Raw genomic sequence first — 25286 nt, 5'->3', positions numbered from 1 at the left:
TTACGCCCACAAAGCCGGTCCGAATGGTAGAGAATGTAGGCTTCACAAGGGTATTACTTTGAACAAATCTCAAAGGAGATTTATTTAAACCTCCTCGTCAACAATGTCCTCAGCGAGGCTAAAAATAGGGGGAAATTCGTTAGTCGTTATGTTCGAAAGCCGGATGATGTGGGGAATCCTTACTACTCCTCCTCGCCTTCGGAGACGGAGGCCTCCTGGTACTGCTGGTACTCGGAGACAAGATCGTTCATGTTGCTCTCAGCCTCAGTGAACTCCATCTCGTCCATACCCTCACCAGTGTACCAATGCAAGAAAGCCTTGCGACGGAACATGGCAGTGAACTGGTCGCCGACACGCTTGAAGAGCTCCTGGATGGAGGTAGAGTTACCGACAAAGGTGGAAGACATCTTGAGGCCACGGGGGGGAACGGAGCACAGAGCGGTCTGGACGTTGTTGGGGATCCACTCAACGAAGTAGCTCTGGTTCTTGCTCTGGATGTTGCGCATCTGATCCTCAACCTCCTTCATGGAGATCTTACCGCGGAACAAAGCTGAGCAAGTGAGGTAACGGCCGTTACGGAAGTCGGAAGCAGCCATCATGTTCTTGGGGTCGAACATCTGCTGGGTCAACTCGGGGACGCTGACCTGGCGGTAAGACTGGCCGCCACGGCTGGTCAGGGGAGCGAAGCCGACCATGAAGAAGTGCAGACGAGGGAAGGGAACCATGTTGACGGCGAGCTTGCGGAGATCGGAGTTGAGCTGACCGGGGAAACGGAGGGAGGTGGTCACGCCGGACATGACGGCAGAGACAAGGTGGTTAAGGTCACCGTAAGAAGGCTGGGAGAGCTTGAGGGTACGCATGCAGATATCGTAGAGAGCCTAGAATTGTCAGTATTCTTCATGTCAGCATTTCCGACGCACTTCATACCTCGTTATCGATACAGAAAGTCTCATCAGAGTGCTCAACAAGCTGGTGAACGGACAGGGTGGCGTTGTAAGGCTCAACAACGGTGTCGGAGACCTTGGGGGAGGGGACGACGGAGAAAGTGGCCATCATACGGTCGGGGAACTCCTCACGGATCTTGGAGATCAGGAGTGTACCCATACCGGCACCGGTACCACCACCGAGAGAGTGGGTGATCTGGAAACCTTGGAGGCAGTCGCAACCCTCGGCCTCGCGACGGACGACATCAAGAACCTGGTCAACAAGCTCGGCACCCTCGGTGTAGTGACCCTTGGCCCAGTTGTTACCAGCACCAGACTGACCGAAGACGAAGTTATCGGGGCGGAAAAGCTTGCCGAAAGGACCAGAGCGGACGGCGTCCATGGTACCGGGCTCCAAATCGACCAGAACGGCACGGGGAACGTACTTGTCACCGCTGGCCTAGATTAAGAAAAAAAAATCCGATCAGATGGTGCACGCTTAATCAATGCCCAGTCGCGGTACTCACATGGTTGAAGTAGACGTTCATACGCTCGAGCTGGAGGTCGGAGGTTCCATTGTACCTAGCAAGATATTAGACATGTGAACCACCGGAAAGCCCATCATCTTTAGACTTACTGTCCATCGCCATCGAGACCGTGCTCTCCAGAAATGGTTTGCCTGTAATGTAGTTAGTAATTTGTCAATTGGTACCCAACGCGAAAAAAAGGCTCGGCACTTACCAGAAAGCGGCACCAATTTGGTTACCCTATAACCCAATTCCAGTTTAGTCCCACGAGCCGAAGAATGTTTCTAGGAATGTTCCATGTCGAACTTACACATTGGCCGGTTTGGAGGTGAACCTAGAGCATGTTAGCAAAGATCTGTTCAGAGTGGGGTCGTGGCTCAGGGGCCATATGAAAACAAAGACGCGTCTGGATGGGGATAACATACAATCTCACGCATTTTGAAGGTATTAGAAAAGAGATGGAAATAAAAAGGATGACCGGTGACAAGTCAGAGAGGATGGGGAAGAAGAGAAAGCAAGAGGGCCAGTTGAGCGGTGTGTGTGGGATCAACAAGTCAACAACTGAACTTCAGGGGGAGGGGGCCCGATTGGGTATAGCCGCATCACGGGACTCGGGGAGGTGCGAACCATATTTGCGTTTCTTTGGCGCGTGATCTTGTACTTCCTATTTCGGTTGCTATGTCTATATACACTAACTTCACTACAACTACAACTACATAAGATAGTACAATAATATTTCAATGGTTTCAATTGGGAAAAATATGATACATGTTGGGTATTCGTTCAATGGGCGCCGCTTTCCCTCCACGTGGAAGTACTCGCGCGCCTCTCAGTAGCTCTCGTCGTTTGGATATCGTTCAGTTGGGCGTGGCTTTCCTTTCACTTGGAAGTATTCGCTTGCCCCTCAGTAGCACTCGTTGTTTGAAATTAGCTCAGTTGGTACAGAGTTCCCACCGTTCTGGGCTCCTTCGGTGGAATTGCTTGCGCTGTTTTCTGTTCGGTTGAGCTAGTTCTTGTCGATTTCCTGGCTCTTGTCGGTCTCATCCAGGTCGACCTTCTCATTACCAGTTTCCAGGCTCTTGTCAGCCTCGTTCTTGTCAGCCTTCTCGTTATTGGTCTCCTGGCTCTTGTCGGTCTCGTCCTTGTCGGCCTTCTCATTTTCGGTTTCCTGGTTCTTGCTTGTCTTGTTTCCACCGCTTTCGAGCCAATCTCCGTACCGCTCAAGGCGCTCATTCTCATCGTCTGAATCCTCGGGTTTTTTGTCGCGTCGGGGACGGTGCTTCTTGAACTTCTCCTCGCCATTCCAGATGTAAGCAACAATAGTTCTCTTTGAGAAGATACGCCCGTCCATGCTCTAGAAGATGGTCAGTATTTGCAATCACATTGATTCGAACTGAGATTCCTACCTGGGCACAGCGACGAGCGTCGGCTGCGGACACAAATCGGACGGTCGCAACACCATCAGCCTCCCCGTCCCAGACCATGACCTTGAGCACCGGTCCAATCTTAGCGCATTCGCTGGTAATGTCCTCGTGGATCTCAATAGTGGCGAGTGGATCCTCCTATAATTACAGGTCAGCTGGGTTCCATATTCGCGCAAGGCAACTTTGGAAGAGGTGTGTCAAACCTCAAGCTCCTCCAGTGTGAACATATGCTTCAAAACCACATGTTTGCGCGCCTCCTCGGCAGCCTGTCTGGCTTTGGCGGCAAGCTCAGCCTCATCATCACCCCAGTCGGAAAGTTTCCTATCACAGTCGAGTCAGTATGAAACACTCTACTGCCATGCTCAACAAACATACTTATTCAACCGATCTGCTCGCTCCTTCAGCTTCTTTTTCTCTTTGGTAGTCAGAACCTTGGGCTCCGCTTCCTGTTCACGCTTGTACGAAAAGTCGGCCTCCTGGACGCGCATCAGTCCACATGGGTTGGGGACACCCAGTCGGAAGTCCGTCTCGTCGAGCAGCTGAATCGCGAGGGTGACTGACTCGGGCCGGAAGTACACGACCAAAGCCTCGCCATTGAAATTGCCGTTTTCGTCGTTGTACATTACAATGCGCGGCTTTCCAGTGTCAAGTTCCTCCGCAAGGATGCCATATTTCTTGAACGACTCGTGAATCTCGGAGAAGGTAGCGTCGGTGGGGATATTTGTAACCCACACAGCGGTGTTGACGCGAGGTTTCTTGACCTTGGGCTCATCGGTCTAGCAGACGAAAGAAGTCAGTTTCAATGCGACCAAGTTGGCATAAATGACCAGAACACTTACCGGCTCCTGCGACTGCTTTCGCTTCTTACGATCGCGGGGATGAACGATCTCACTCTCGGGGTCTTCGGGACCGTATCCTTGCTGCTGGCGGATGAGCTTCTCGTCGATCTAGAGTCGCAAGCCAGGTTAGCGGGGATTGTCGGCGAACAGCCCAGCGCAAAGCGCCAGCGTGCCAATACGTGTATGACATACCGATTCGACCCATCTCTTCAGGATGGTATTGAACAAGAACTCGCGACCATCCTTGGTCTCAAGTAGGAAGCTGTTGTCCGGTCTCGAGAACGAGATGCGCGGGTCACTATCAAACTCCGCCACGTCGGTCGGAAAGGACATTTTGATGAAACAATCGATGGGCAAACTATTCGGAAGATGGGAGAGATGAATAAAAGGAAGAGAAAATGTGCCCAGAGGGTTGCGAGGAGCGTGGAGGGTTTGCGATGATTGCCCGCATTCAGTACACGGTCGCCGGTCGCCGTGTTTCTCGGCGCGGCGCTCCGGCAGGTGCACATGGGTGGATCCCGCGTTCTAGCTCTCTACAACATGCGGAGTATACGACGTAAGAGTACATCATTGGCTAAAGTATAGGATTCTCATATTCAATGGCATGCCACTCACGGTTACTTCTTTGTCTGGGGTTGTCTCAAATATTACTCATGCACTACTATGGACATTGTCACGCTTTGCCTACTCTATTAACTTGATTTGCTGCCCGGAATGGTTGAATGGAATTTGATATTTGGGTATCTGAATGCTATCAAAGTGAAAGTTGGTCTCCGGAGAGTATCCCAAATATCTATAGTTCGGTAATAGATATTGAAGACACTCTGCCATCGCCGAAAAAAAGAAGTATTAACGTGAAAGGAAAGAAGGGAAGAAAGAAGGGAAGGAAGGCAGTTGCCTCATATTAATATTAAAGAAAGAACAGCCGTCAGATCAAGTCTGATCTAAGCCTTGGTGTCAATCTCGCCGGTGGGTGTAGTAGTGCGCTTGGAGGCAGTTTCTGAGCTCTCAACGCCATCGACAACATCACGGCGGATCTCGACGTAATCGTACTATAGAGTAAAATGTTAGAACGCGTTGTGGCCGACTTAGGAATAATGAAACTTACGGCAAACTCGCCAATTTCGGCGTCGTCAATACCCATGATCTCATCTTCCTCGGGTGCGCGCAAGCTAAGACCCGGGATGAGGTTCATGATGAAGAGAATGATACAGGTTCCGAAGAAGGCGTATGCCATTCCGGTGACCGAGTCGGCAAGCTGGTATCCCAGCTGGATATAGTGATGGTTGATCCAGCCGCCATCGATCTCAGTGACACCATCCAGATGCGCAATGTAATCACTATAATGGAAGTTAGTTTATGATCAGACTATACTGTCAGGAAGTAGGTTCACTCACGCAGCGAAAATGCCAGTCAGGAGGTTTCCAACCAGACCACCGACACCGTGGACGGCAAAGATATCGAGAGCGTCATCAACTCCAAGGAGGAACTTGAGCTTAGTAGCGTAGTTGCATGCAATGGCACCAACGACACCGAAGATGAAAGCAGCCCAGGGAGTGACGAATCCAGAGCCGGGGGTGATGGCAACAAGACCAGCAATGACACCAGAGCAGAAGCCGACGGTCGACCACTTGCGTTCCAGTCTGTAGTCCATCAAACACCAGGTCACACCTCCAACGGAGGCAGCCAGGTTAGTGACAACGGCAGCCATAACCGCACGCAGGTTGGCAGAGAGAGCAGAGCCGGCGTTGAATCCGAACCAGCCGACCCACAGGAACACGGTGCCGATGACAACGTGGGTGACATTGTGAGGGCGGTAGTTGAGCTCGTGGGTTCCGTGGCCACGACGCTTGCCCAGCATCAGGGAGTAGGCGAGCGCGGCAGATCCGGAAGCAATGTGCACGGGGGTACCACCAGCGAAGTCAAGACCTCCGAGCTTGAACACCCATCCCGACGAGTTCCATGTCCAGCAGGCGATGGGGTCGTAGATGATAGTGGTCCAGATGAACATGAAGATAATGCAGGGGAGCATGCGACCACGCTCAGCGACTGCGCCGACAGCAAGAGCAACACTAAGAAGAAACCGTCAATTGATGTTCCGAGTATCTCCATGATGGATGCATGAGTGACTCACGTAATAGCGGCGAACATGCCCTGGAAGATGGCGAACAGGAGATCGGGAACCTTGTCACTTCCCACAGATGGCGCGGCGAGAACACCCTTGAAGCCGAAGTTATCGAGGTTACCGATGTAGGTGCCGGCTGAGTGGGAGAAGGCCAGTGAATAACCCCAGAAGAACCATTGGAATGAAACCACACCGACCGACATGATCGAGAGCCATATCAGCGAGAGTGCTGACTTGCGACGAGCTAGACCGGAGTAGAAGAATCTATAATCGAGTGATGAGTGAAAGCCCTTTGGTGTAGGAAGGGATGGGTCAAGTCATACCCAACTCCAGGAATCATCAGCAACACTAGGGCTGTGGATACAATGACCCATGAGATATCACCAGACTATCCACACTTTAGTTAGCACGCGTCTCAATTGACTCCTATGGGGTATACAACATACACTGTAGTAGATGTTCAAGTCATCATGAAGCGAGTCACCACCAGTGTCGGTGGTGCCATTGTACGCAACCGGATATTCAGCCATAGTGAGACCTAGGCGAGGCCAATTTTATTTCAAGTGTGATAGGGGGCGAACGACAGTCTCAGTAGAACTGAATACAGATCTCCTGCGTTGTGAGAGGTGGAGAAGAAGAAATAGAAAATACTTTCACGCACCGGGCTGTGAAAGTGAAAGGAGAGAAAAGTGATATGTCTACCCTGCAAGGACAAACACTGGTAATTAAATAACTGGCAGCGTCCCAGAAAAACTAAGGATGACTCCACCATCCGACGCTAGAAGTCTACCAGACCATCGATCTTAGTTCCGATAGTGGAAGCTGGTCATTCTCATTTATGATATGATTCATTTGATTGACCGATAGCAGGTGGCCAAGCCCGCCCCAATTTCAGCCATGCCGGGTTTATGGCGGGATCTGGTATACACTCCATGGACGCAGACCGGGGAATTACGGGTCCTTGCGTTGGCATCCTTCAGCTATACTCGGACATTGCACTGCGGACGGACTATGGGTATGTGCTTTTGCCATGTTTACTCTGCAGTGTAACTACTTGTTTGTTTCTCGACATCTCTGCCTTTTCCCTTGCGAAGAACATCTCAAACGCGATGCATTGACCCTCCGATAAGCAGGGGTCATGCAGGTCCAACTTACGTTGTAGCAAAGTGATAAATAGATTGGAGTCATTTCACTGACAGAAGAGAATACTAGGAATCGAAATTGGACGGGCCCGCAACGACTGGCTGTAGATATGAGGTTGGAGAGCAGCCAATCACAGCCATTTGCTTATCATTCTCGGGCCAGTACATGCTTTTCTGTCGCTTAATCCGTTTGTCGAATGCGTCCAGTTCGTGTCTGCATAGTGACCCATGGAAAGCTGACCCGGTGTGTTGGATATATGAGTTTCCTTTTAACTAGGATATTACCATGTGCAACGTGAAGTGGTTGAACCCTTGGAGGTTTGATCTCTTATCACCGGGGCTCAAGTCTCGTGTTGCGCCAACCAATCACAGCTGCCATTTCCCTTATCTTACAATTCTACATCGTATCCATGGATACATACATTCTTTGACATGCGAGGGATTATCTCTTGAACTGTTTCGTATTGACCAAGGATGGCCCCAGACGGCAAAATATGTAGAGTTCAGAGATCAATTGCTGATAGAAATGATTCTTTGGCAGTGTACAGTTTCTTCGTACAACATAGATGTTTCGCGTAGCAATCTACCTATACAACATACATAACTATTCAAGATCCGTACTTCTGCTATTCTCTCCGCATCGTCCAGTGGATTCCCCATTCTCCGGGAATGTCACACCCGGTTCCACACGACAATGCAGAACGCATGGGGCGGGAAAACTAAACTCTTTGCCACAGGGTCTACAACCAAGGAAAGTATCCCGTACATCAAGTCAAGATAAGCACCCACGCTTTCATTGGCGGGAATTTTTAGAGGCTGATTCGGCATCCCGGCATGTGCCGAACTCTCGGGCCAAGAACTCTACTCCGTGCTCAACATCAAATCATCGTAGATCTGTGAATACATGCGGAGCTCTTGCGCTTTGGTCTTCTTGCTCTATTTTTCTTCAGCAACATCAGATGTTCGATCGTCGTATGTATCTATGACGTAGGCTCGATCATAGGTCAGTTTTGCCGTGCTGTATGCTCTATTCCGATGCCCAGTGACTTGGGTCTGGTTCGATCAAGGAAAGGGAATATATTGCATCTTAACGCTTTTTAGAGTATTAGACTATGCAGGTAATACCTTAAGACCCGCTGCAAAGTATCAATGATCTTCAATGAAGTATTCTCGAACCCACCGATCCACTGATCGACTCTTCGATGTACATACGATCGATGTATGTACTCCATACCTAGACGCAATGTTACTCTAGTCAGGGGTAAATCTCCAATAGTTTGAAAATAGTGCACTAGCTCCTCGAACCTTGAAGTTCTAGCATGTCCAGTCATGTCACATGCTCATTTCTTTAACTAGTTCCCCGGATAGTGTCCGATAGTTCAAATGATTCGACTTTTCTCGATGCCTACATACAATGTACGTCATTTGTTCTCTTTCCTCTTTCCAACAGGGTCTTAGCACTATCTGAACGTATACATACCCTATTAAATATCACAAAAGGCGTTCTCATGTTGAGATTCACCCATCGTGGTGCCACAACCACTCAACAGTAGGTATGTCATTCTCGGAAGACATTGGCTCTCTAGTTATCTGAACAGGAATATAATCGAATTACCCATAACTTTAATGTCTTACTTACTAATCACTACCTGTTCACAGAACGATCCGAAGAGAAAGTTATACACTCTCTTATATAATCTCAATCTTACCCCGGACCATTTCTCGCAACTTAATTTGGCTCGTTAACCAATGACTGTATGTTAATTTCTATTTACCTTTTTGTTACTTGAGCCCCTTCACATTCCAGAAGGGACTATGTAATGCCTTGGAATTCACCTTCTCGAACTACGTACTAGTTAGTTAACTACGGAGTAATTGGTTAGAATATAGAAAATTTACTAAGCAGATGTTAAAAAGCCTTGTAACTAGCCCAATGAAGTCTATATAAAACTGCTCAAGAGTTTCAAAATATGTTTTACAGAAATATATTTTTACCAATTTCAAGCGTAAACTATAACAAAGCAGAACGAGATGATAAAAGGATTGATAGAGCTTATTTACAATCTTGGATTAATTATGCATTGTATGTAATTTTCACAATCTCGAATGCAAAGCCACGAAAAAGCAAGTATTAGAAGTCCTTACAAGGATGGAGCATATTGTGAGATCACAGATCACACGGACTGAGCAATGGAGCAGCTGACTGAAGATTGGACGCGTATATTCTGTAGTAGGGCTCGGACTTCATACAAATACAGGATCAAGTTTGATGCCACGTAGTTACAACATGAGAATTAAAATAGGAAAGATTCCCAGTAGATCAAACAGTAATGGGTGGAGATACGGGTCATCCGGTTAGCCACAATGCACCGCCACAAGTGTTCGCCTCTTATCACCTTGGTCCAACACCAGACGTGCTCTCTCGGACCATCACACGGGATAATCATCATGCAGCATCCGGAAATCCCCAGCCCTGATTCGGATGGCTCAGGCTCTTCTTCTGATGAATTCCCCCAGTATCCCGTGAGAGCCAACTCATCATTTGGAGAGACCATGGACGACCAAATCCAAACACCTGCGAGCACCATCACATCTTCCCCTCCGAACATCTCATCCGTTATTACCCCATGGTCTAATCCACCGACAGCACGGCCACGTGGAATTAGCATTGGCGCTACCACTCTCCTTGAGAAGCCTGATGCAATTTCTAACGATTTGCGCCCTCAGCGCCCGTCCGCCCCGGCACGAACGCCATCAAATACGTATGCCCCACAGCGGCGCCCACCGCAATACATCAGTCTCCAGGAAGACCGCCAACGATCATCGTCAGTCAAACGAGGGAACCGACGCGATCCGAACGCGCAATATCGTGCCCAAGAGAAAGCCTACGTTCAACGGATTCGAGCGAACCCACAAGCCTGGTATCACCATTCCAAGGACTCACAATCAAACCTCATGTCAGAAGGGGATGGCGACTTGGAGGAACCCTCTCCATCCTCCGAAGTGCCGTTTGAAGATGATTCTTACGACCCTGATACTCAACTTTTCCTCCCGGACGATAATCTACCAAGTACGGAAGAATTGAAACATCCCAAGAACCAGGAGAGGCTTGAGTGGCATTCCATGCTGGCGTCAGTCTTGAAGGGAGATGTCGTGAAACAAGAAAAGCAGCGACTCATCGGATCCGCGGAGTCAAAGCGGTCGGCGGCCCAGAGCTATGCACTCTGGATTGGCGTTCGGGCAAGGACGTGCGGCCGAAGTATTCCTCTGCAGCGAAAGTTGATCGAGGATGCACGGTCACGTCTGGGTCCTGTGATTGAGGATATCATTGGATTCCAGATTAAAGGCGAGACTGAGATCGGAAAACCGCCAAAACAGCAAGTCGAGGATATTGTGGAGAAGGTCGAGCGATGCGAGATTCTCTACTCTTCGCACAAGGAAATGGAACTGGCGAACCCCCGTGTTGCCTCGGAGGAATTTACCTCTAGTCGCGCAGCCATCTTTGCGTGGCACAACATAACGGCCCTCATCAATACCGAGTTGGCTGTGCTGCAGAGCTGGGTAGGGAACGAGGCTCTCGATTTCAGCCAGCCGAGGATGAAGTCTGCAAAGGACGATCTTTCGGATGGTTCGTCCTTCCTTGATCGCATTATGAAGGAAGATGGCTTGAAGACGCTCCAGGACAAGGATGGCATGCTTCTTCGCATTCTCGTCGTCATCCAGAAAGCAAAGACTACTCTAATTGAGAACTCGGAAGCATTTGCTGCGCGGCACCTGCCACCATATATCGAAGAACTACTAACTTTGATCAACTTTCCCTCTCGGTTGATCCAGGAAATCATTCGAGTCCGTCTGTCCTATGCCAAGAACATGAAAGACCCAGCCCAGCAAGCCCCCATTTTGATCGATCAGATGATTTCCCAATTCCAAATCCTGATGAAAGTGGCGGTCGATATCAAATTTCGCTACCTTGATGTATCGAGGCCAGAACCCGGCTGGGATTTGCCGCCATGTGTCGATGAAAACTTTGACAATTCGGTATTGGATGCTATGAAATACTATTTCCGGCTCCTCAATTGGAAGCTGAATGCCAACAAAAACACTTTCAAAGAGGCCGAAATTCTAGAACAGGAATGGGGATTCTCCTATGATATCGGTTGCCGGCTTGACGGTGGAGATATTGAGGTGGCCGAACAATTTAGGTATGGTTCCCGTGCTTTGCATCGTTTCCAGAACTAACAGAACAACAGTGCCCTCACTGCCAGATCATTGCAGCGTCTCATGATCCATTTTGAGCGTGAGCTCGTCCCGCGACCCAAGGAAACTGTACAGGATATGGACAAACGATACAAGAGCATCTTGGATTCAACGCGTATTCGTCAGCGCAAGCTCTATCGATTCTCCAAGTTTCTGTGTCAATTGTTTGAAAATGCTACCGAGTACAACATCACGAGCTATATCGCCTATGATTTCTTTGAGGCACTCTTAATTTCCGACCATTTCCTTGTCACCTCTACCAAATCCGTCGGGCAGAAAGGAGTGTATCTGATTGCACATCATGCATTATGGAACCGTCCCGCTGATATCCAGGGTATCCTTTCTACCTCCTTCAAAGAAGATGATCCAACCCAGGATATCCATGTTCCCTATGTCCTGGCCATCCGACCCGAAAGGCCTCTTGCTTGGGGAGGAAAGGAAATGCAAATGGAGTTCTTGGAACATCCAACGGATGTGAGGCTGGGCAAGCTACGTATTGTTGTTGGAGGCATGCAAGAACGACTGCAGAATGCACGTGTGGAGCTCGCACGACTCACGGGCATCCAACTTGATATGGTCATTGAACAACGTGCAAACCTTGGACGTGTAAATGTCGAGTTGAATAAGATCAAGAAGATCTCTTTCAAACTGTCCATGACCATTATGGATAGTGTGGCTATCATCAAAGATCAGCTGAATGAGAGAAACTGGCAGAACAATGATTTGATCCAGGCCTGCTATGCATTCGCAACAGAGTTTGGAAAACGGTCCTCCAACTATGTCGACGCTAACCGGCGTGCTATGAACAGCGCCCGGCTAGTGGAGTTGTCTCTCGACTGGGTCGCGTTCATCTGTGATGAGTGTGACGCTGCGGACCGAAAGACGTTCAAGTGGGCTGTAGCAGCCTTGGAGTTTGCTATGGCGATCACATCCAGCCGACATCTTCTGTCTATGGACCAAGAACAGTTCAGTGATTTCAGATTGAAAGTGGCGGGATGCATGTCCCTTCTCATTTCTCACTTCGACATCATGGGTGCACGATCCTCGCTTGCGGCGAAGAACGAGAAACGTATGGAAGAACGCAACGGCGCCCGACAGATTGGCACTGGTCGGATCACTAGTGACGAGGAAGCATCAAAACTCGTTCGCGACACATGGTACGCGCGTGTTGTGGAGATTGAAGATAGGAGAATCGAGGAAGATGCGAAGCGCCAGGCTCTAGGAAAGGTGCTAGAAGGATCTGATGAGGCTGACAGGTCACTCACTGTGCTGTCATCGTCGGCTACCAACGTTACTCTGCGTTGGCAGCAAGGCCAGTTCATCGGCGGTGGTACCTTTGGGTCTGTCTATGTAGCTATCAACTTGGACAGCAACTATTTGATGGCTGTCAAGGAAATTCGCCTGCAAGACCCCCAGCTCATTCCCAAGATCGCCCAGCAGATCCGAGACGAAATGGGCGTGCTTGAAGTGCTCGATCATCCCAACATTGTCTCCTATCACGGCATCGAGGTGCACCGTGACAAGGTCTACATCTTCATGGAGTACTGCTCCGGTGGCTCGCTCGCTAGCTTGCTAGAGCACGGACGTATCGAGGATGAAACGGTCATCATGGTTTATGCTCTTCAACTCCTAGAAGGTCTAGCGTATCTCCACGAAGCACATATCGTGCACCGTGACATCAAGCCCGAGAATATCCTGCTTGATCACAACGGTGTCATTAAGTATGTCGATTTCGGTGCAGCCAAGATCATCGCTCGCTCGGGTCGCACAGTTGCTCCATCAGACGGCCCTGTAGCTGGCCTCAAGGAGCCGGCCAAAGATCCCACGAACCAGCGCAAAAACCAGAAGACCACCACAGGAACCCCGATGTATATGTCCCCCGAAGTGATCCGTGGCGATGCGAATCTGGACAACCGCGAAGGCGCAGTGGACATTTGGTCTCTGGGCTGCGTGGTCCTAGAAATGGCAACTGGGCGCCGGCCATGGTCCACGCTGGACAACGAGTGGGCAATTATGTACAACATCGCTCAAGGCAAACAGCCCGCGCTCCCATCTCGCGATCAACTCAGCGACCAGGGTGTCGACTTCGTGCGCCGCTGTTTCGAATGCGATCCCGCTCGCCGCGCCACTGCCGCCGAGCTCCTACAGCACGAATGGATCATCTCCATTCGTCAACAAGTTGTCTTGGAGTCTCCTACTCCGAGCGATTACAGCAGCGGCGGTTCCAACTCAAGCTCTCGTCAAAACTCGGCATATATGTGATTTTCTCCTTCTCGCGCCATTCCTTCCTTCCTAATCTCTATTTATAAGTTGTCGCCCTCTCTATGTGGACCACATCTGAACATTGATTACCATGGAATCTAAAAGCGTCCTTTCTATCCAAACTCGCTCGATCTCGCCATTCTTCAACTGACATCGCATGTGATACCCCTGCTCGCCTCTTTTTCTTGCTTTAACGTCTGTTCGCCCAAGTCATACCATAACGTCATCTCATGTTACTGCAACCATCGCTTCATTCACATATGTCCTGAAACTCAGGTCCATGCATTCTTTGGGTTCCTTGATTCTTTATTTGTTTCGTTTTCACGCGTGAGTTTCTATCTGGGGCGCAACGATCTTTTGGCATTTCTCAATATGGCCCTCGGACGTAAACGGATTGGGACCAAGTCTACTTTAGTATCTCGTTTCTCGCATGGTTATTTTTGCTACTTGTATACGTAGTAATCGTATTTGTGCTTTGTTCTAAATTCACGTGTTTCACTTGGTTCATCTGTACATTACGGGAGGAATAGATCGAACAATCAACGATCGACCGTCGTGTCCGATTGATACATGCCCAGCCGTTGTTTTATACAGATGTTGGTCATCCTAATTAGTGTTTAATCGGCAGTTGTGAGCCGACTATAGTCCCTAAGAATGCCCGTTTCTTTGCGCTGTGATCTATTGTATGGATGGAACAGCGAAGGAGCCGCCAATAGCAATATCAATACAGCCCTAGAGTCTAAGAGCATATATACGATTACAAAGCACACCTAGTGAGGTTTTTCAATAACTAGGCTGGTCAACCAGCAGCTTGGATGAAAGATAATAACACTAATTTAACAGAAGATAGGTGAGGAATAAGAAAACAAGAAGTGAAAAATGAGAGATTAGGACTCCAAAGAGGACGAAGGGTAACCAGAACCAGGTCGCCGGAATCGGGGACGGAAACGCCGTTTCGTATATTGAAATATCGTGAAACATGAGGGTCAATCTGAGGATGATTTGTGTGGATTTAGACTTTGCCTGAAAATGGATATGGTCTTGGAAATCCTCATGAAATGAGCTGTCGAAATGATGATCAACACTCCAATAGCCTTAGGGGAGAGGAGACTGAGAGCGTAGAGGGTATTTGAGGAAAGGTAAACGGGATAGTGAACTCAATGGAGTTCCGAGAGAACCAAGCTTCTCGTTCTGAATGGTGACCAAGAAACACTACTTAGCCGTGTAGTATCGGAAATAATAACAAAAGAGGATATGAGACACACGAGGACCGAATTAGTCACGTACGAAGTCATATATGAGATCGTTTTGGCACTAGCAAGCAAGTTCGGCCATATTTAGCGGAATTCGACTGCTGGTGCACATCCACGATCTTCGACGTGCTTAAGTTCAAGTTGCTGAAATCTGTGATGGTGTTAGGATCAAATCGAGAATCTTCAGCAACAAAACATCCACCTACCGTTCGCTCTTTGCATGGAAGTATACACCGCTCACAGTTCCCTCAATCTGATTGAAGCAGATATAATAGAACCCTTCGAAGCTGGCACCTGAGATCGTCCGTACTCGATGGTCGGGAACAAGGAAAGATTCTTTCCATCTCATGAATATATGTTCACGCTGGGCGAAGTTGCGGTATGTGAAATCCGCTCTTTTGGCCTGTTTAGCCAGCGGACGCCAGGCGGGAAACCGAGACCAATGGTGCAAGTCTGTCTTTTCCGAGGCGCCCCATTCCTCATTACGAGTCTGGAAAGTGTGTTTGGTGCCGATCACTTCTCCTTCAAAAAAGGTAGTCAGGGTAGGGTGATCTTCTGTTAGGCCTGTGGAGAACAACAAACATTAGTTGAGCAAGGTTCAATGCACGTCCCTGATGCGCACGAATCACAAACCTTGGATTCTAAGGTAGCCACAGAGATAAGACTCGGCCATATCAACATGTTTAATCTCGACATCGACATTGTAGACTTGACGGTCTGATTGTTGAGTTCCAGCGAACTTGCTGCCTGAACGGAGAAACGAGGTGTGGTTCGGGAGGAGCTAATGCGATGGTCAGAAGGTGAGAATATTCGGATATAGCCGACCTCGATACTTACACGAACGTTGGAGAATTCCCAGTTGAGGAGTGAGGATCCCGAGGGCGCTGCTGGTGACTGGCTGCGAAGGCAGGTTGACTCGACAGGTGAAGTAGCCCTGACTGGGTCATCTTCCTCGACGCCCGTCGGCTTTCCTCCCGCTTTCATCGGCTCAGGAGTACCGGCATCATCAGATCGACTCAGCATGGAGGGCGCAATTGGGGTATCAGGTGAAATAGCATCGATAGGATCGCTGTTCGATACACTATCGGGGGAGTCTCGCCAAGCCGAGATCCTTTCGGGCTCCGGTGGACATGTCGTGCGGGCGGCGATCGCCGCGGCGATCGAGTTGTTACTCGGAGTCGGCATTGCAAATCAGGGAAAGAGGGGACGGGACATTGAATCGAAGCAAGACACTCCAGAGCAAAATTGTGAGAAAAACAGAGAACAAGGGGGATGGATCATTTGAGATCAGCGAACTAAGTCTTTTAAGGCTTGAGGAACGAGCAATGCGGGGACAGTCCAGGTGGGTCAGCTGTTTCTGCGCCTGGCGCGGCGCCACTTTCAATATTGGTTATGTAAGGTGGATGCCTCAGGCCACGTGCCAATCAAGCCAATCAACGGCTTTCATCCACTTTGTATACAATCTTGCACGTTGGAAAGATCAATGGCATGACCAACATTCGGTCCAAATCAGGACAGGTTGGGCATCTTAGGCATCCTTGGGCATTCGAGGACGAGTTGAAGGAAGCGCGACTTTGGATTTACTAACCACTAAGTAATTTCAATCTTTCCTTACAAGCCCAATCTAGATGCCCAGGTGAAACCCCAGTCCTGATATGTACTTCCCGATATCGTCAAATATGAACCCGACAGTATCCCGGTGACCACTGTTATTGAGGTGATCGAATATGAGGGACTTCCAGGATTGGCCCAAGCTTGAGGAATTAGTGCTGACTTGGCATTGCAGGGAAGTGGATATATATCAAGCGTTGCAGGACTGGACTGGAGACACTCCTCCTGGGACCTAAGGTTAGAACACACATTCTCAAGCTACGTATCTTCTGCCATGTTTTGCATCTTGCTTTGACATCTTCATACTACAAGCAGCTACAAACACGCAGAACAATTAAATTGCCTAGAAAGGATCGAAGGCAGACATGCCTGAGGGGTATCAATCTCATTGTTTCTGCGCTATAATTGAGTTCGCATCCCAGGTAACCCTCAATGAACGCCTAATGAGTATCATCAAACAAAAAAACCCAGTTATTCTTCAATTTTCTTTTATGCGCTCAATACTTAAATCGGCTTGATCTGTAAAGCAGGGATGGTCAGAAGATGTTGCAAGCATGGGGGCAAGATTGTGGATACCTTGAAGTGAAGTGAGATCAGCGAGAATACAAGGGCCTTCAGGTCCTGTACAAGATAGTAAAAGACTCGAAGTCCTTCGGGGTCGTCGGATTCGGTCACGTCGACTAGCGAGCCGATCTTGGCGGTCTATACGATCCAGTATTAGATGATGGCTGCTTCCGTGAAATACCTCGGTCAATTACCTCGAAGGAAATGTGCTCATTTCCAATCCGAATCTCCAGCTCTTGACGCCCGTCCTTGTTCTTCTGTGGCCACTTGGAGTCATCCTCCCTAGATGGGGTCAGCGAGGGTGTTCTTCCTGTTGTGTGATCCAGGTGCATACTTGAGGATCTCGCTATCCTTGATAATGCGCTTCACTTCTTCGACCATCGCATCGCTCACGCACACTATTACTATATCAGCCCGTGTTCGTTTCTATTTGGTGTGTATGCTCCTGCTCACTTTCTTTGCGGATGAGGGAATCATTGCGGTAATTCGAGTTGTTCGCATATCGTACGGCGGCACTGCTACCTTCGCCAATGGTGCGGAGATCAAACTCTGCGTGCAAGTTAGCGACTGCGTAGAGGAAAGTGTTTATGACCGGCACGTAGGCTTACCTAGGAACTCATGTCCAAACCGCCCAGAGTGACCTGAGCTGTGAGGACCGTCAGCAGCTGAGGAAACCCGGGCTCACTCATATCATCCTTACTAGTATCGGAGGTAGAAATTCTCATTCGACATCCTGGCGAATCTCAATCGTAGAGTTCGTACGTGAATGAAGAAGGACAGCAATCGACGTCGAAGTGGCAGTTGAAAAGCGGCGGGTTGTGGCTTAGTCATCCACACAGACGGCGCCGGGGGGCCAGATTAAGGGACAAGTTGATGGTCCCTCCCCATTGCGCATCATATAACATCTAATGATTTCAGGGCTGGCGAGGGGTGTTGCTTTACACTAATTGCTTGTTCTTGATATCTGGCGCAAACTCCTGTTCCCGGGAGAATTACCTCTACTGTATGTGTTTATTCCTACATGCTGATGTGTCCCCAAAACAACCCCGGAACTGACAACTCGCAGCTCTTTTTCGTTCCTATTCCTCCCAATCCACCACCATGGCGTCGTTTCTGGAAAATACCTACAGTTTGCTCCATGTGGACAATACTGCCGACCAGCCGACCGTGCAGGAGCTAAAGCTGCAACTGGAGAAAGGCACCGATGAGACCAAGTTGGAAACAATGCGGACAATTGTCACCATCATGCTGAATGGAGACCCAATGCCGCAAATCCTCATGCACATCATTCGCTTCGTGATGCCGTCGAAAAGCAAGTCATTGAAGAAGTTGCTTTACTTCTTCTATGAAATCTGCCCCAAACACGATTCTACCGGCAAGCTCAAGCAAGAGATGATCCTGGTCTGGTAAGGATCCCCCTGGCCATTGCTATATGATATTTCCTGTCTGACAATTTTTCCTTTCGCAGTAACGGCATTCGCAACGATCTTCAACATCCCAACGAATACATTCGAGGCAATACCCTCCGATTCCTCTCCAAACTCCGCGAACCAGAGCTTATTGAGCCCCTCCTCTCCTCCGCACGTTCGTGTCTGCAACATCGTCACGCCTATGTTCGCAAGAATGCAGTCTGGGCTGTGTCGTCTATTTTCCAGCACTCCGAGTCGCTCATTCCCGATGCGCCGGAGTTGCTTCAGTTGTTCCTCGAATCGGAGACCGACAGCACCTGCAAGCGCAATGCCTTTGCAGCACTCATGTCCATCAGTCACCAGAAGGCGCTCGAGTATCTGCGCACCACCTTTGACACAATTCCAAACACAGATGAGTTGCTCCAGCTAGCCGAGTTGGAGTTCCTCCGGAAGGACGCAGTACAGAACACTCAGAATAAGGTGCGTTTATTGGACTCAAATCAAAGTGTTGGGTCACTAACGAAAAATAGTCGCGATACCTGAAACTTATGCTCGAGCTCCTCGACGCGCCCACTAGCACCGTTGTTTATGAAGCCGCAACATCTCTTACCGCCCTCACAAGCAACCCCGTTGCTGTCAAAGCAGCTGCGAGCAAGCTGATCGAGCTCGCCATTCGGGAGGCCGACAACAACGTCAAGCTCATTTGTTTGGAACGCGTGGACCAGCTCAGAATTCGCAATGAGGGTGTCTTGGACGACTTGACCATGGAGGCCCTGCGGGTTCTCAGCAGCCCTGATATTGATGTCCGGAGAAAGGCCCTCAACCTTGCTATGGAGATGGTCTCGAGCAAGAATGTGGAAGAAATCATCATGCTGCTCAAGAAAGAACTTGCCAAGACCGTCGACGAACAATATGAACAGGTAGGTTGTACGCTCACTTTGCGCAACGCAGCATTACTAACGACATCCACAGAATAGCGAGTATCGCCAAATATTGGTACAGTCAATACACTCCTGCGCTATCAAGTTCTCTGAAATTGCTGCTAGCGTGGTTGATCTTCTGATGGACTTTATTGCCGACTTCAATAATAACTCCGCTGTCGATGTGATCTCGTTCGTTAAAGAGGTCGTGGAGAAATTCCCAGACTTGCGTGGGTCAATCGTTGCCCGCTTGGTTTCAACTTTGAGTGAGGTTCGAGCTGGAAAGGTTTACCGCGGAGTTCTCTGGGTTGTTGGTGAATACTCCCTGGAGGAGAAGGATATTCGGGATGCTTGGAGGACGATCAGAGCCAGCCTTGGTGAAATCCCAATTTTGGCATCCGAACAACGACTCCTGGATGAGGTTCCGGATGACAACGCCCTGCTGATGGAGCAGGCCAATGGCCATTCCAAGGCCGCACCTACTGGATCCCGAAAGGTGCTTGCAGATGGCACCTATGCCACCGAAAGTGCTCTCACCAGCCAATCGGCAGCAGCAGCTCGTCTTGAGGCTGTCAAGGCCGCGCAGAAGCCTCCTCTGCGTCAGCTTATCTTGGACGGTGACTACTACCTGGCAACGGTGCTCTCTTCGACATTGACCAAGTTGGTGATGCGCCATTCCGAGGTGTCGCAAGATACTGCTCGTACCAACGCTCTCCGTGCCGAAGCCATGCTTATTATGATTTCCATCATGCGCGTTGGCCAATCTCACTTCGTTAAGGCTCCTATTGATGAGGATTCTGTGGATCGTATCTTGACTTGTGTGCGATCCCTGGCCGAGTTCTCCGAGAAGAAGGAGCTCGAAGTTACTTTCTTAGAGGACACCCGAAAGGCGTTCCGCGCCATGGTCCAGGTCGAGGATAAGAAGAGGGCTGCCAAAGAGGCGGTGGAGAAGGCCAAGAGTGCCGTGCAGATTGACGATGCCATCCCCATTCGCCAATTTACCAAGAAGAACGCCGTCGAGGGCGGGGAGGAGATTGAAATGGATCTTGCCAAGGCAACTGGTGGCGATTCGACCGTGGAAGACGTATCTTCGAAGCTCAGCCGGGTGGTGCAATTGACTGGTTTCTCCGATTCAGTCTATGCCGAAGCCTATGTGACCGTTCACCAGTTCGACATTGTTCTCGACGTCCTGTTGGTTAACCAAACAACCGAAACTCTGCAAAACCTGTGCGTGGAGTTTGCAACTCTCGGTGACCTCAAGGTCGTTGAGCGGCCATCTACCAACAACCTAGGCCCACGCGATTTCTTGAACGTCCAGGCTACGGTCAAGGTTTCATCAACAGACACTGGTGTTATCTTTGGTAACATTGTCTATGACGGCGCCAGCTCCACCGAGACCCATGTGGTCATCCTCAACGACATCCATGCCGACATCATGGACTACATCCAGCCTGCTCACTGCACCGAGACTCAGTTCCGTACCATGTGGACTGAGTTCGAATGGGAGAACAAGGTTAACATCAATTCGAAGGCCAAGACTCTCCGTGAATTCCTCAAGCAGCTGATGGAAAGCACTAATATGGCCTGCTTGACGCCCGATGCTTCGCTGAAGGGAGATTGCCGCTTCCTGAGTGCGAACCTATATGCCCGCAGCGTGTTCGGTATGTTTGCAATAATCTACCCCTTTCTATTTGACATACTAACTGACTATGACCAGGCGAGGATGCACTAGCAAACTTGAGCATCGAAAAGGAGGGAGACGATGGGCCAATTACAGGATTTGTGCGGATAAGAAGTCGCTCCCAAGGCCTGGCACTGAGCTTGGGCTCTCTGAAGGGTCTCAAGGCAGCGACTGCATAAGTCAATGTTTTTTCCAGCGGTTTGCGGTCTATATGATGCTTTTTATCCTTTTCCCCCTCCCTTCTGTCTGTGTTGTTCATTCGAGACGAATTTGTTTTTACTTATATGTCTCTTTATTGTGTAGATGAGATGAATGTCTCGTCCGGCGTAGTGGATAGAGAACAATGTCTTTTGATATTCCCAGGGCATTATAGTAGCCTCTAAAGAGAGATCTATCTATTTATGCACATAAAAATGTCTTACTCTATACTTCATCCTTCGTACATATTTCAAATGCAGGGACCACATGCCCCGGGCCCACCGGAACTCCGCGGCTGCATACGGGCATTTTCATTGTCTATCATTACCTTTCTTCCCCTAGAGTATTTTATTCTTATATTCCTCTATTCCTCTGTTCCTCTTTATCTATAATGTCCTGAATCTTCATTCTTATCCAAAATGTCCTCCACAGACGGCTCCTCGCAGGAGCTGCATGGCACAACCCTGACGGTCGACCAATCTGTCTCTTTGACCATCGCCGCCAACTCGCTCCTCATATTAGGTATGGACTACTTACTCCACACTCAGTGTGTGGGAATATGCTTACCTATGCAGATGACCGCTCGCCTCGCAAAGACCGTCGCTGCTGCGGATTACTCCAGTCTAGTAAGTTGGTACCGGCCCCTTTGGCGATCACCGCGTTATCGCGGGCGCTACTGTCGATGGAAATGGTCTGACCGGGGTGTACGTGCATCTTAGATCCAGAAACCAACCATGACATCCCGTTGTACAACATCCTCAGCGCCGAAGTCACCGCTTCTAATCTCGTCATCGCCTACGCACACCCTGCTGCCAAGGACCATGTTTCCGTAACGACCGTCCAATACCCGATATCCGAAAATGAAAAAAGGGTTGTCGAGATATGGGTACAGCAACTACTTGATATGGCGTATGGCAAGGCACTGCGTGGCAAACGGCTAAAGGTATTGGTCAATCCTTTTGGTGGGAAGGGCACAGCTGCCAGTTTGTATCAGCGATATGCGGCACCGGTTTTCGCCGCGGCGAAGTGCCAGGTGGGTGTACAGAACACGGAACATAGGGGTCATGCAATTGAAATTGCGGAAAATCTCGATATCGACGCGTACGATGCGGTCGTTTGCTGCTCTGGCGACGGCTTGCCCTACGAGGTGTTCAATGGGTTGGGTAAGCGGCCAGATGCTCGAAAAGCGCTAGCGCAAACCGCCGTTGCACTTCTCCCATGTGGCTCTGGAAATGGGTTGACTTGGAATGCCTTCGGGACTGGTAGCGTCTCTATTGCGGCGCTGGCAATCGTCAAGGGGCTGAGAACCCCGCTGGATCTCGTCTCGATCTCTCAGAAAAATTCGCGCACACTCTCTTTCCTCTCGCAATCTTTTGGTATTGTCGCCGAGTGTGATTTGGGTACTGAGAATATCCGTTGGATGGGCGCTCAGCGGTTTACATACGGTTTCCTAGTCCGTTTGATGCGGCAGACCATATGGCCTTGTGATATAGCCATCAAGGTGGAAATTGGCGACAAGGAGGCTATTAAGGAACACTACGCTATGTGGTCTACACGTCCACTGGAGCCGGGTGCTGACACCAAACGTTTCGAGATTGCTGCAGAGTCCCCAGGTCTACCAGAGCTCAAGTACGGTACAGTGACGGACGAACTACCCCAGGGGTGGGAGGTAATTCCGGGAGAAACCATGGGCAATTTCTATGCGGGAAATATGGCTATCATGTCGAAAGACACAAATATGTTCCCTGCAACATTGCCGGACGACGGCCTGATAGACGTGATCACTATTGACGGAACAGTCAGCATTGGTACATCGATTAGTATGATGAACGAAATCCCCAGTGGTCGTTTCTTCGACATGCCAGATCTGAATATCCGCAAAGCGTCTGCGTTCCGTCTAACTCCCCACAAGAAGGAGGGCTACATCAGTATTGATGGTGAACGGGTGCCTTTCGAGGCGTTCCAAGCCGAGGTCCACCAGGGACTGGGTACGATACTCACCAAATCAGGCCGTCTTTATGAGGCGGCAGGTCCTCGCTAATTCGTGCCTTCGGTCCGCCTCTGGGACGAAAGTCGCTGTCCGTTCTATCATCCTTGGGAGTCTTCTATATATCCATTGCTTGCCGGGTCTTTGCATCCACTCATGATACCCTGGGAATTGGTGCTTTGTCAATAGGTCACATCAGACATTTGATACTCTGTGGTCAGGCCGTACAGTAAAAAAATGAAACAGGTGCCATGTGAATACATTTTGTAGTCCATTACACCTGTAAGACTAGCACCAGCTTCTTTGTAATACAAACCGTGATGCCATTGATGGACATATCGCTAGCACGCTGTGCAATGAATTCAGTCTGTTTATACAAACCCTCAGTTACTATAACTAAAATTTTTATTCGAAGCCACCCCATTCCTCCTCACTGTCATCTTCCTCGTCGGCCTTTCTTGTCCGAACACCCCACTCGATCAACCGCTCATCCTCCAAGGCCTCAGCGGCCCTCGTCCGAACAGGCTTGTAGGCACTTTCAGCGCGCAGCTTCTCCAACGGCCTCAAAATAAGCTCAATAGGCACATCGCCCTTGATCTTCCGCTTCGGAGTCTCCTCCTCGTCCTCACCAGCCACCTCCTCAAACTCAAGAACCTTCTCCAACTCATCGACCCAGATGTCAATAAGATGGTAGCGCAGGCCGTCAGGACCATGCGGCATAGGCACGTAATTCGGGTCTCCCTCATCCGGGGCCTGATCCTCATCATAGTTCAACGGGCACAAAGGACCCTCCTCGATAATGGAGATATAAGCCGCGAGATCGGGGAATTTAGCCTCGAGGTCTTCGGCACTGTCCTTCTCTTCCTCGTCTTCGGCGGTCTCTGCCTCAGCCTCGGCCTGCTTCTTCTGCTTCTTGCCGCGACCCTGCTTGGCTGCGTCTTCGCGCTTGCGCTTTTTCCCGTCCGCGTTCTTTGTTGAGCTCTTGTTCTTCACGAGAACCTCGAATGCCACGCCCACGTAGAAACGGATCAGCATCAGGTACTTGTCCAGCCGGATGCGGTCTAGTGAGTGGTAGTCCCGGCCGATGGTGATCCAGAAGGCGCGCAGGAAGCGGTGGAGAGTTGCGTGGGGGAGGGAGGGGACGAGAGAGTAGGAGAGTGCGCGGGCGAGGGCTTGTTGTGTGAGGGGTCGGTCGGAGTGGTAGAAGCCTGGGAGAAGGTTAGTTTTGCTGCGGTTTATGCCGCGCGAATATAGCGGTGGTGCATACAGTAGAACAGGCCCTTCCACAGTTTGAGGAGATCAACGAGGGTCAGATCGGTGCGAGACTGCACGAATTTGGTTAAAGACTCAAGAGCCTTGTCGCGGACTTTCCGGTCTAAAGATATAGGTTAGCGTTATAGTTTTGCATTAAGAAAAGGAATATGCATACCACTCGAGCCGAGCTCCCTCACAAAAGGAGTTTTTTGGCCGTCCATTGGTACGGTTTATCTCGAGGATTGACAAGACTAGCGATTGAGAAGCCTGGATATCAAGGTGGAGGTGGGCGTTTGATCTTAGAGAAGGTATACAGAGGCTACCCTTGAAAAGGTATGCAATTGAGTTGAGTTCAATCAAAAGTTCGAGATTAACGAACTGCGCTGTCTTGAGATTGCGATAAATTATTTTTTTTTTCTTTGCGATAGAGTTGTTTGCACTGTTTGTCTAGAAGCTCCAGATCGGTGATTAGGTAATGGAATTTCTTGCCTGAGATATAAGGCTTCACATCATCCGCCGATCCGCCGAAAGACGAAAGAGAAAAGTCACGGAAAGTACATAGTCCTTCCTTGATCATGCATAGGCTACATATTTAAAAGCAGTCAAGCAGTACATCAATCAAATCAAATCTTACTTGAGAGGCTTGAGCATATTCAAGCCGTCGATTAAGGGCTCAGTGATCTGCATCTGCTTTCGCGTTCATACTTCCAAGGTTAAGAGATGGGCCACTCACTTACCAAGACTATGCTTTTAATCTCTCTAGAACTGCCTATCCGTCCTAGTCGCCCAGTGTCCAGCACCCTATAAGCTGGTATAAGCCAGTCCGAATAACAGGATCTTGATGATCAACTGTTCTAGTAAAAGGGATGCTGAAAATGGCATCAATAGTGTCATTTTCGGCGTCCAATTT

At 49.5% G+C, this 25286-nt stretch overlaps 9 protein-coding genes across 9 annotated transcripts; 3 read left to right on the top strand and 6 right to left on the bottom strand.

The window, feature by feature from the left end:
- Positions 1-84: 84 nt before the first annotated feature.
- Positions 85-1887, bottom strand: LCP9604111_1917 (beta-tubulin; the record flags this gene model as incomplete). The annotated part of the gene is made up of 8 exons (XM_039069336.1): positions 85-118; positions 184-878; positions 928-1383; positions 1451-1505; positions 1561-1602; positions 1665-1690; positions 1761-1784; positions 1876-1887. The coding sequence occupies 8 exons, from the start codon at positions 1885-1887 to the stop codon at positions 85-87; spliced, it is 1344 nt and encodes a 447-aa protein (XP_038932044.1).
- Positions 1888-2456: 569 nt separating this feature from the next.
- On the bottom strand, positions 2457-4046 carry LCP9604111_1916 (U2 snRNP complex subunit CUS2; the record flags this gene model as incomplete). Its single annotated transcript, XM_039069335.1, has 6 exons — positions 2457-2804; positions 2857-3012; positions 3078-3195; positions 3250-3650; positions 3714-3821; positions 3906-4046. The coding sequence occupies 6 exons, from the start codon at positions 4044-4046 to the stop codon at positions 2457-2459; spliced, it is 1272 nt and encodes a 423-aa protein (XP_038932043.1).
- A 611-nt stretch (positions 4047-4657) lies between these two features.
- Positions 4658-6368, bottom strand: LCP9604111_1915 (ammonium permease MEP2; the record flags this gene model as incomplete). The annotated part of the gene is made up of 6 exons (XM_039069334.1): positions 4658-4765; positions 4822-5053; positions 5111-5785; positions 5848-6102; positions 6162-6226; positions 6285-6368. 6 exons carry the CDS (start codon positions 6366-6368, stop codon positions 4658-4660), a joined length of 1419 nt encoding a protein of 472 aa, XP_038932042.1.
- Positions 6369-9428: 3060 nt separating this feature from the next.
- sskB (uncharacterized protein) lies at positions 9429-13499 on the top strand (the record flags this gene model as incomplete). The annotated part of the gene is made up of 2 exons (XM_039069333.1): positions 9429-11182; positions 11231-13499. 2 exons carry the CDS (start codon positions 9429-9431, stop codon positions 13497-13499), a joined length of 4023 nt encoding a protein of 1340 aa, XP_038932041.1.
- Positions 13500-14836: 1337 nt separating this feature from the next.
- Positions 14837-15937, bottom strand: LCP9604111_1913 (GID4/VID24 family protein; the record flags this gene model as incomplete). Its single annotated transcript, XM_039069332.1, has 4 exons — positions 14837-14903; positions 14959-15316; positions 15386-15533; positions 15590-15937. 4 exons carry the CDS (start codon positions 15935-15937, stop codon positions 14837-14839), a joined length of 921 nt encoding a protein of 306 aa, XP_038932040.1.
- A 930-nt stretch (positions 15938-16867) lies between these two features.
- LCP9604111_1912 (mago nashi family protein) lies at positions 16868-17659 on the bottom strand (the record flags this gene model as incomplete). The annotated part of the gene is made up of 7 exons (XM_039069331.1): positions 16868-16882; positions 16940-17065; positions 17122-17209; positions 17262-17325; positions 17381-17476; positions 17536-17573; positions 17628-17659. 7 exons carry the CDS (start codon positions 17657-17659, stop codon positions 16868-16870), a joined length of 459 nt encoding a protein of 152 aa, XP_038932039.1.
- Positions 17660-17800: 141 nt separating this feature from the next.
- Positions 17801-21116, top strand: LCP9604111_1911 (coatomer subunit beta; the record flags this gene model as incomplete). Its single annotated transcript, XM_039069330.1, has 7 exons — positions 17801-17803; positions 17846-17930; positions 17994-18333; positions 18396-18816; positions 18867-19256; positions 19309-20917; positions 20974-21116. 7 exons carry the CDS (start codon positions 17801-17803, stop codon positions 21114-21116), a joined length of 2991 nt encoding a protein of 996 aa, XP_038932038.1.
- A 438-nt stretch (positions 21117-21554) lies between these two features.
- On the top strand, positions 21555-23176 carry LCP9604111_1910 (uncharacterized protein; the record flags this gene model as incomplete). Its single annotated transcript, XM_039069329.1, has 3 exons — positions 21555-21657; positions 21711-21761; positions 21855-23176. 3 exons carry the CDS (start codon positions 21555-21557, stop codon positions 23174-23176), a joined length of 1476 nt encoding a protein of 491 aa, XP_038932037.1.
- A 351-nt stretch (positions 23177-23527) lies between these two features.
- On the bottom strand, positions 23528-24597 carry LCP9604111_1909 (ribosomal RNA processing 1 family protein; the record flags this gene model as incomplete). The annotated part of the gene is made up of 3 exons (XM_039069327.1): positions 23528-24330; positions 24390-24497; positions 24552-24597. 3 exons carry the CDS (start codon positions 24595-24597, stop codon positions 23528-23530), a joined length of 957 nt encoding a protein of 318 aa, XP_038932036.1.
- Positions 24598-25286: the final 689 nt, after the last annotated feature.

Source organism: Penicillium roqueforti (genome assembly GCF_015533775.1).
Source record: "Penicillium roqueforti strain LCP96 04111 chromosome Unknown scaffold_02, whole genome shotgun sequence".
NCBI classification, from domain to species: domain Eukaryota; kingdom Fungi; phylum Ascomycota; class Eurotiomycetes; order Eurotiales; family Aspergillaceae; genus Penicillium; species Penicillium roqueforti.
The sequence above is the reverse complement of the archived record's forward strand: the minus strand, read 5'-3'. Positions and strand labels throughout refer to the sequence as shown.